We start from the raw sequence: 10,363 nt of genomic DNA, 5'->3' as shown, positions 1-10,363 counted from the left end.
TAGAATATCCTTACTTAAGTCTTCCTTGATAATTTCTCATCTTACTATACATTAATATATTATTTTTTAAGACGTAAGCTTTTTTTAATAAGATTCTGAAATGTAACGTTGATAACAGCAATTAATTGATAATCATGTAATTTAAAAAATATAATTAACACAGAATCCATACATTACATTGCGTAGCAATCAGGCATAGATAAGAATCTCAGGTACTTGTGTGATTTCAACAGAAAATATTTTGATAGAACAGAAAGAAACTATTTGCGCTGATAGCTTCTTCGTTGATTTACAAAATAAAATATAACTATTTTGCAACGTTGTTCTCTCCTTACATCGTCAATTACAAATGCTTTCAAATATATCTATAATTCGCCGGAGTTTAACTATTATCATTGTAGCTCGTTGATATTTATATAAATTTAATGATGATAATATTTTTTGCGATGTAGAAACAACATTAAAAAGTGCCTTAAATACGTAAGACTGTTTTCATACAACAAACTAAGGTCAGAAAATTTTTATACATTTATGCTAATGCTGTCTATCCAAATCCTTTAACATGCGATGAGTATAAATTAAATAACGTACAAGCAATGGATATATGCTTGATGTTGAATATTTAATTTCAAATTAATCTTTACAAGGTCAATTTAGACATCTGTAATATATTTGAATTACGTTGAGTTACATCAACTGGAATTGTCTTCTCTACCTCGCTTTATCTTTTTTTAATATATCTGAAATCTGCAATATTAATTTAATGCAACGAGTAATAGTATATTACATTACAAGGGCCGAAAGTTGAATTTTCGGCCCTGCGCGTCATGATGCCCCGAGGCGAAGCCGAGGGCATTATGACCAGCAGGACCGAGATTTCAACTTTTGGCCCGCGTAGTGTATACGATTTTTCTTCATAGCCGGTCGAAAGTACGTTATTAATTTTACTTTTTTTAACTTTAAATGTTAATAAGCATGTTTTTGATGCCTGCCCCCGACATTTGCGGCACGAGCGAAGCGAGTGCTGCTGGTCGGGGGGGCAGGCATCAAATACATTCCAAGAGTCAAGTCTTGTCATATTTTGTAAAAATAAATTAAAATACACAACCAAATTATTTTCTTCACAGTTTGACAGTGAAGTTTTGTGTTCTATCTGCCACTTTTTATACGTGTCGTAAACAAGATTGTATCGATCAACAGACTTCTTTGGCAACGTATCTGTATTTATTATCAATCGCGCTTCTGCATCGAAATTTCGTATAACTTCTTCCTCGTCTACGGATTCATCAGATGACATATTGACAGAACAATATTGATGACTATTTTTAAGGTTAAAGGGCGTTAAGGTTTAAAGTTATAGAGAGCGCGCGTGTACTTTTCACAGGGAGTAAATGTTAAACTTTCGTTCCTGCTATTAGGGACGAAAGTACGTACTTTCGACCGAGGTATGAAGAAAATGTCATTAGCCAGCGTTTTATAACCCTTTAATGTTATAACCATTACATGTACATGTATACCATATACAGCATATTCATTTATACCGAAATAAACAATTGTCTGAATTATCATAGAAATTCCGCGTAAACCAAATGATGATACTGACATATGAATGAATATTTATAAATCGACTCTCTGGTCACAAACAACTTTTGGCATGAAAAGACGATTAGCTTTTTACAGTCACTGTGATAAATTTTGTTCACCTTGTCTACGTGCAATTTATCGGATTATTTATAATGTCATATGAACCATCTTTGGAGTTATAATCTACATTCATGCAAAGCTGAAGCGATTTTGTATGTCGCGTGTGTTAAAATTTGTAATAAATAAACAAATTTTTTTATTATTTGGTATTTCAAATGTACCCAAACGCAAACGTACATTTCGTCATTTAACTAACAAAACTATTATGCCACGTATTTTAGAGAAAAATATATTTTTCAACTGTCTACATATATAATATATAGTATACAATAAATATTTTTAATTACTTTTTGTATGGTATAATTAATCACAAAATTAATCGAGTGTTTCAAAAATTTTATAACTTTTTATATTACAAGAGGGAGGTGAAATCAATAAAATATCAATTTTTTTATAACGCGTATATATTTTTTCAGTAAGAAAAAATTTATTTAACAATAAGCTTATAAATATTTAATTTTGAAACATTTGATCAATCTTGTGAGATAGTATTACCTTGTGTATTATTTCAGCACATAATTGCAATACTCAAAGCGCAATATTTTATGTTTTATATAATATCCTTTTTTGCAATTCAGACAGATCATATATATATATATATATATATATATATATATATATATATATAATATATAATATATTTTTTACTCGAAAATATTTTATTCGAAAAAATGCACCGAGATTTGTAAATTAACAAAGATCTTGTTTTGCGATGAACACTTTAATTGATAATGTATGCGCAAGGCTTTACGTATCGATGCTCTTATCAAAACTATAATTTGCATTCGCATTGGAGTATTTCAAAGACAATACACGCTCTTACGTGCAACATAAGTATCAAAAAAATATATTACAACGATTGACATGTAAGTAATAGAGATTCGTTATACCTATTTGTTCATAAATAACAAGAGCATTTATTTAAACAAAACGCGCTCTACATATCTGCCTATTCCCATTGCGCTTTTAACGCTGACGCTGAACGCGGTTGTTTGAATTATATTCTTCCCAGCAAACACAATGCAACATGTACATTACATGTTTAAATTTAACAAAGACTGAGAATCAGACGCTCGCTTTTAGCGCAAAATTCACACTGAGAATGCAACTGTGGATTAATATTTACAGCTTCTAGATGGGTGTTCGGCGATCGCGAGACAAAACATTTCACATTCGCCGTAATAACATTCGTATACGTGTGGAAATAAATAAAATAAATAAATAAAAAAAACATTAAGTTAGTACTCGCAATTTGAATCCCTTGTAAAACTTCTCGATTACACTTCACGAATGTCTGTGCGTTTAGCACATGACGTATAACAATTTTAAGGCACTAGAATACCATAAGATCTCTTTAGATTGCCGCAGTATTCGTGGAGTGTAAATACATGTACGCATGCGTAAGTGTATATATTTGTACGTTTTAAATCGCATATAAAAATATACATACGTACTCTTCCCAGAACAGCGAACTTTCGGAGCAGAAATGAGCCGTCTTGGTCTAAAAATTAGATCTTTATCGCGAGATTCGTATTTCTCGAAATTTGAACATTTTTCATCCTGTGCGGATCAAGAAATAATATCTTGAATTTGTAACTAAATATCTTTCTGCTGTACTGATAGAATCACGCCGACCGCACGTGTTCTACTTTGAAGATATTAACTTGTATCACGCTACGCTAAGATAAAAGGCAGTGAAATTTTTGTAAAAAGATTATAAGATTTATGCGATATTTTAGACAAATCCTTTGCACCGCATACCAATTTCTAACTTTTCAATCATTATTTTAAGAACAGTAACATTAAGAAACTTGCAGAAGGCATCGATATCACACTCGTTGAATGCCTTCTATCTTATCACTGCTGGACACTCGTTAAAAATTTCGGTCAGCGTACCGAAAAAAAATCAAACATTTTAAAATATCTTGTACGAGCAGCCCGAACAAGAAGACAAATCTCGACCGACGCCGAGCCTCACTACTTCGCCCTCGCTCACACTAATCTGGCGATTATCGTGTCGTCTCTAAAAACAAGTGCGTTTTTCAATTTTTTAAATTATATAAGAAAAATATTTTGCGCGATGTAAAAACAGGTTTACCTTAAGTTCCGATGCTAGATAGAAAAAGACGGAGTCTATGTTTGTGTTATCTTTGGCTGAGGTTTCCACTACGTGCAAAACTTCGGGCAGATATTGGCATAAGGCTTCAGCCTCCGCTTTCTTCACCTCGCGCAGATCCTCCAAGTCGCATTTATTACCTGCGAAACGAAAAGCATACAGAAACTGAGTAACAATTGCACAACGCAATTACGTTATGATATTGTCACAACGTATATATGTATATAGAATATTATAGAATGATCGTACCAACTAATACTAGTAACACATGAGACGACGTGTATTTCCGGACTTCCTCCACCCAACGTTGTAAACTCAAGAACGTCGAACGCTTCGTAATATCGTAAACTAAAATAATCGTGTATTACCTATTAGAACGATACCGTATTTAATTTTTCAGGCAACAGAAAGTCGTACAAAGAAAACAAAAACTACAATTCAGTCTCCCTGTCAAGAAAAACAATATAATATATAATCACTTGTGCCTTTCAAGATTATAATATAATTCCTATCAGTTTTTTTTTTTTATTAAACTGATTCTTAAATAGTAAATTATTCTTTAAATTAAAAATACAATACACACATATTAATCGAAAAATGATTATGCGGGCGGCTAATGTACATACTTATATACGTACCTACGATTACTCCATTTGCAGATCTATAGTAACTCTGAGTTATCGTTCGAAATCTTTCCTGTCCCGCAGTATCCCATATTTGTAGCTGTCAATGATAGAAATATATGATAACAATTTCAATAATCATTATAAATTTAAGTATTAGTCATTACTACCGATTAAGTATCTCAAGTAGATTCGAATCTGTTGGCTAGTTCGTTAATTTCGAACTCTCTATGAGATTACTTAAAAAAATTAAAGTACTTTCAAATCGATTCGAATCCTCTATGAGTACCTCGAAAAACCAAAATGTTACTTTCAAATATGTTACAATCTTTTATGAGTATTTTACTAGAAATTTTACATTCCTTCGAATCAAAACGTTTGTATAAAGCGACAATTATTTTAATTATTTTTTTGATGATTACACAAATGTCAGATATTATTATATAAATATTAGATTAATCGTTGAAATTAAATATAATAATTTAATTAAAAATATGGAATAAAAAATTTACTTAAGATCATTACACATTACATTCTTTAAAGTTTAAAATGAACAACTTCATTCTTAGAATTCAAATGCTCCTTGTAAAAGATTCGATTTTTTATGATAGAAACTATATTTACAAATACACTTCGAATCCTGCAGGTACTCATTCTAAAATTCAGAATTAGTCAAGATCAATTATTTCGCAGTACAACACGTGTGAAATATTATTTTTTATGACTATTACTCGAATCCTAGAAACAATAAAACTTCATTAGATTTAACTCGGATCTTCAAGTAGATATTGAACTTGCTCCCATCCTTAGTCTACTATGAATTTAAACAGATCAAGCTATGCTTTTCGTCTGTATAAAAATTTATGAATGCTTCATAAGGATTAACTCTACAACTTCTATTTAATGTAGAAAATTGTAAGTTAAAAATACAAATGAGCTTCTTCGTTAGGAGAAAGGTCAATTTCAAACTGAACTATGAATCTACAGACAAATAAACAGTCCTTGTTTACATTAAATAATGAACAATGAAGTCAATTCGAATCGATGAGTACCTCGACAAACAAGAGCATTACTTTCAAATGGACTCGAACCAGGATCAAATATCTTCAAATCTTTTGAGTATTTTACTAGAAATTTTACGTTTCTTTTGAATCAAAACGTTTGCATAAAGCGACAATCATTTATCTTATAGACATAATTTTTTTATAAATTAAGAATTAATTTCTTTGCTAGCTTTCGGTTCTACTTTCTTCCTCTTCTTCTCACGCTGAAAAGCATAGTTAATGAAACGAACGCAGCAGAGGTTAAACTTGGCGATCGACGCAAATGTATCTCCGGAGCGCGGCGCACCTTGACCCTCTTGCCGTCGATGAGGACGGTCTTCATGGTGAAGTCGACGCCGATGGTGTTGCCGTGGCGCTCGACGAACGTGCCGGATCTAAAGCGCTGCACCACGCAAGTCTTGCCCGTGCCACAGTCGCCAATCAGCACGATTTTAAACAGATAATCGAAGCTCTCGTCGTCACTAATCATCAGGTTGTCGGGATCGCGGCACGACATCCTCTCACTAGGACTCGCGCCGTCGCGCGAGGACGATGGCGACTTGGTCGCAATGGACTTTGCCACTTCGCGGATGACTATCTACGCCATTGCCGTATCTAGCTATCCACATCCACGAGTCTTCCTTCATCCAATTGCGTCCATTTTGGTCCAGCAGCCAGCTTACCGCCCCGCTGCGATTCGTATCAGCGGCGAATCGCGGCATCGTTGATCCCTCTCTTTCCTTTCTGTCTTCAGTCTTTTTACTTTTCTTTTCTTTTCAGTAATTCCTTTTCCATAATCGTGGTACACTGACTCGCATGAGTCGGAAATCCATTGGGTTGAAAGAAGAATTCCTTTTCCATGTCACGCGGTTACATTTATCACTATATAATAATAAGAATCTATCTTCTTTTCTCGTTGTTTTAGTGTATCTTATTTGAGACAAACGTCGTGCGAGCAAGCGAGAGTGTGAATGAATATATGAAAAGTAGAATAAAAAAGAAAAAAGTTAGACTTCTGTGTTAGCATTCTACCGACATCATGTAATATATCAGAACCGTCATCAAATCTGTAGTCTTTCTGCTAACAAAATTTGTAGCAGATACTTTGCTTTTGACAGACTTGACCGTCTGAGTATTATACTTTATAAGAATTAAAATAATATAAGAACGAATAAGCATGAATGTAAGTGCGAAAGCAATGTAATCATTTTGTAATTTTTAAAAATTTAATGAAGTCTATGCAACACAAAATATTTGTCTTATGAAAAAGCATGCTTTTTTTCCAAAGTATCAAGAAAACATAATCGGCAAGAAAGTTACACTATTCAAAATTTCAAGAATTTTAAATCTAATGTTGGCGAAAATTTAAATTCCTCAAAGTGAATAAAGTATCAGAAGAATTTAAACGAGATATAGGAGATGATATAGAGAAAAACTTCAGTAATATATTATATTTTCTTTCTTTTTCTACATTATATAAGCAAAATTAAAAGAGCAGTACAAGTTGATTTATGCTATAACTCTCACTCATTCATTATAATCACAAGACAACTTATAATACAATACAGTACACACACATACACACAGAAGTTATATTCCGTCTTCTGAAAAACATAAAGAAAAAGCATTCTACTTGTATTTTTTATGTAACATATCAAACATGTAACATGTTAGATATATATATATATATATATATATATATATAAACAAACGTATTTACATATTGTATGTTTTAAATGACGTAACAATATTCCTATTCTAGCCTATTAAAATAAGCAAGAATAAGGGAATAGAAAAATAACAGAGAATTATTTAACGTGTGTGTGACCACTCTTTTAAAATATTTAATACAAATTTTAGTTCTAATTTAATTCAGTTTTAGTTTATTCAACAGGAAACTATATTTTGTCTTCACATAATAAGACAAACAAAAATGAAATTATCGTTCATTCTAATTTTCTATTTCCATTTTGTTTGAATATTTTGGAAATTAATCAGTAAAAATACGCGTCAGCACATCTTTTTATTAACAATTCTTACAAACTACAGTATCATGAATCGCATAAACTTAATGTTAGATCCTAGAATTACTTTCCGGATGTAAATTTCGATAAGCCCTCCAGTAGGCTAACATAAGCTGTATGCTCGTAGCATGTGCTCAAATCGATCAGTTTCTCTGCAAATTCATTTGAAATGCCTTTCTCCTCGAGGTAGTTCATCAGTAGGTCGTACAGATACTGTAAAATAAATAGTGCTTTATTTAATATAATAAAGAAGTTTTTAATTAACACTTATATATGGGATTGTCTTGTTCGTGCCTATGACTGGTTACAGAAATATTAAATATTGTAGAAAAAAGAGAATTAAGGAAACATATTAGTAACTGAAGATTTAAAATAAAATGTCACAATCTTAATTCAACGTACACATGAAAGAAGATCATGAGTTAGCTTTATAAGACTGTTTATAATTTCCCAAAGATCAATAATCAAAGTAACCATACATAATGTAGCCACTTTGTACTCAACACTTTGGGGAGATAGTTAATCTTCACAAATTGAATGTATTTTGACTCCATTAATTTTTTACTTTAAAACTTTTAAGTATCAAAGCGATATTCTAGAAAAGCGCTAAGTACCGGTAATTAAGTTTTTGAAGATTAACGATATTTATCACTATATAAAACTGATTAATAACGTATTTAATTATTAATTATATTAATTTTTGTTAAATAATTATCATGTTAGAAAAAAATAGAGATAGGATATGAATACTTACACCATCGATAATCTCACCAGCTACAGAGTATACCTTATCGCTGTGTTCTCCTTCATACAGCGTGATTTCATCGATGCCAAATATGTCATCTGCAAAAAAGAAAGTTAAATTACAATTTGAAAGACCATTAAAGAAACAAATAATATAAACTAATAATATAACAAATTAAATCGCATATCGATTTTATCTGTAGCATTTAATTATAATATACGGAAGAGTGATTTCACAATACTGAGAAATAATCAAGATAAAATTTTAAGGGGTCTTTTGTATTCAATATTTTAAAAGAAAAGATATAACAAGTGTACATACTATAATTATCATCTGCACCCGATGCACCAGGTTGATTATTAAAAGAACACCTAAAGCCTAGAGTCTGATTACCCCTCACTATATCTACTGTAAAAGTCGGTTTGCTCTTCATTTCGCCAATTTCTACATTATCACTAGTAGGATTCATTTCCTCTTCGGCATCCGCATCCACTGTATGGTTCACGTTAAACAAAATATGAATACTGGAAAAAAATAGCATAGATTTAATATATCAAAAATCTACAGAATAATCCATAAGTCGATATGGCAAAATTTTCTTACGTATCAGTGCCATCTTTCTTTTCAAGATTGACTTCAGCCCCATTGAGAGACACTGAAAAGCCCTCTAATGTCGTTGGTATCATTTTTAATTTCTGCGCCTTCTTCTCAGCTACTATCTCCTCAGCCAAAAATTCCACTAATTCTTTTTCCGCTACAAAAAATAAATACAATTAATAGAAAATAAACAAGTAGGATATGAAGGATTATATAAAATTTATATATTTCTGCTTAACAAAAAAGGCATACTTACTGGTATAATTTTAAAAGAAAACAAATTGTATAATGTATAAGTAAAATTAAACCGAACAATGCAAGATGACTCTAAGAATGATACAACATATCCATACATGCATCCAGAGAACTAATAGAAATTTACAAATTAGAAGACCTTAGATTCATTCTCTGTAATTACGCTATATTATACTCCCTGTAATTAAACTAAAATAAACATTAAAGAAAAAGAAAAGAAAGAGATGAAAAGTATAAATTCAGCTACAAAGAATATATCTAATAAACTCATCAAATATTACAACTTACAATCGTCAGATTTAATTTGAAGAAAAACCGCTAAAAAAATCACTCTAAAAGTAGGAACAAAAAAGAACGTTTCAAGTCACAATTAAACTCTACGTTTCCGTTTGCGAGTAGCCTGGCTTTCTTCACGAACATGGGCGACTCCCGGCACCGTGATCGTGGTTCCAGTTACGGAAACGATTAATGCGCGATTCATCTGATACGACATCCTGGCTTGCGGGTTAATACCTTTGGTATGCGATCTGCTGTAGCATCTGCGGGCACGGAGATCGTGTAGCTCGAGCGAGGAGACGAGAGGCACGATTTCGGCAGCTTGCCGGCGGCCACAAACGTTCCACAAGGCCCTAACGGATTGACCACCGCTGTTGCTGCTGCACGAGGACGACAGCACACCGCGGAGCGCCGTGGCACGTAACGCGCTCCTAACAATTCCGTTCATGCTGGATGAGAGTCGACGACGACGAACTATAGTGAACCGAGATCAAAAGCGAAGAACAACGAAGAACAGCGAAGAACGCCGGGAACTTCGTACTGCGAAGTGCGAGCTGTGGTGCGAGCTGTGGTGCGAGCAACGTGGATTGCGGCGTCCGGCACGAGAGAAATGATTGCATCACGGCAGTTCGTGCCCGGCTTCCGGTCCGCGGCAGGTCAGTCGTGTAAAGTCCTAGGCTGCGTTCCAAAATTCACTCTAGTTAACTAAAATGCTATAGTGACGTAAACTATAGATTTTAGTTACCCGGAGTGAATTTTGGAACGCAACCCTAGAGAAACGCAAACTTGTTTCTTTTTCTGATTGGTCCGTTATATAGACCAATAGACAGCAGGGCGTACGATCATAAGATGGCGGCGGCGGCAAAGTGAAAATCACACTTCTATATTGTTCCATGGTGTTTAAAAGGTGAAGCATTCCCTGTGATGCGCAGTCGTTAGAGATCCTATAGTGTAAAGGTGCCTTTTCATGCTGACGCTCG

General features: G+C 33.2%; 2 protein-coding genes across 2 annotated transcripts; both read right to left on the bottom strand.

The window, feature by feature from the left end:
- Positions 1-137: 137 nt before the first annotated feature.
- On the bottom strand, positions 138-6,453 carry Rab19 (RAS oncogene family member Rab19). The gene is made up of 5 exons (XM_077422566.1): positions 5,794-6,453; positions 4,459-4,543; positions 4,070-4,168; positions 3,803-3,960; positions 138-3,727 (listed from the first exon to the last, which is right to left on the bottom strand). Exons 1-5 carry the CDS (start codon positions 6,001-6,003, stop codon positions 3,620-3,622), a joined length of 660 nt encoding a protein of 219 aa, XP_077278692.1. The 5' UTR covers positions 6,004-6,453; the 3' UTR covers positions 138-3,619.
- A 1,037-nt stretch (positions 6,454-7,490) lies between these two features.
- On the bottom strand, positions 7,491-10,035 carry P32 (complement C1q binding protein P32). Its single transcript, XM_077422565.1, has 5 exons — positions 9,621-10,035; positions 8,859-9,009; positions 8,577-8,779; positions 8,265-8,353; positions 7,491-7,723 (listed from the first exon to the last, which is right to left on the bottom strand). Exons 1-5 carry the CDS (start codon positions 9,829-9,831, stop codon positions 7,574-7,576), a joined length of 804 nt encoding a protein of 267 aa, XP_077278691.1. The 5' UTR covers positions 9,832-10,035; the 3' UTR covers positions 7,491-7,573.
- Between the last annotated feature and the right edge of the window lie 328 nt (positions 10,036-10,363).

This window comes from Temnothorax americanus, unplaced genomic scaffold, assembly GCF_048541705.1.
Source record: "Temnothorax americanus isolate GAGA-0224 unplaced genomic scaffold, ASM4854170v1 Scaffold71, whole genome shotgun sequence".
NCBI lineage: Eukaryota > Metazoa > Arthropoda > Insecta > Hymenoptera > Formicidae > Temnothorax > Temnothorax americanus.
This window is presented reverse-complemented; position numbering and strand designations above follow the sequence as displayed.

Excerpts from the sequence above, each read along its gene's own strand:
- Rab19 (XM_077422566.1), bottom strand. The coding sequence starts at position 6,003 with ATGTCGTGCCGCGATCCCGACAACCTGATGATTAGTGACGACGAGAGC. Across the intron at positions 4,169-4,458 it reads TGCAAATGGAGTAATCGTAG|TTTACGATATTACGAAGCGT; the intron begins GTACGTATATAA and ends CGATTATTTTAG. Across the intron at positions 3,961-4,069 it reads TGTGTTACTAGTATTAGTTG|GTAATAAATGCGACTTGGAG; the intron begins GTACGATCATTC and ends TTCGTTTCGCAG.
- P32 (XM_077422565.1), bottom strand. The coding sequence starts at position 9,831 with ATGAACGGAATTGTTAGGAGCGCGTTACGTGCCACGGCGCTCCGCGGT. Across the intron at positions 9,010-9,620 it reads CAGCAGATCGCATACCAAAG|CGGAAAAAGAATTAGTGGAA; the intron begins GTATTAACCCGC and ends TATTTTTTGTAG. Across the intron at positions 7,724-8,264 it reads CTGGTGAGATTATCGATGGT|TATCTGTACGACCTACTGAT; the intron begins GTAAGTATTCAT and ends TTTATTTTACAG.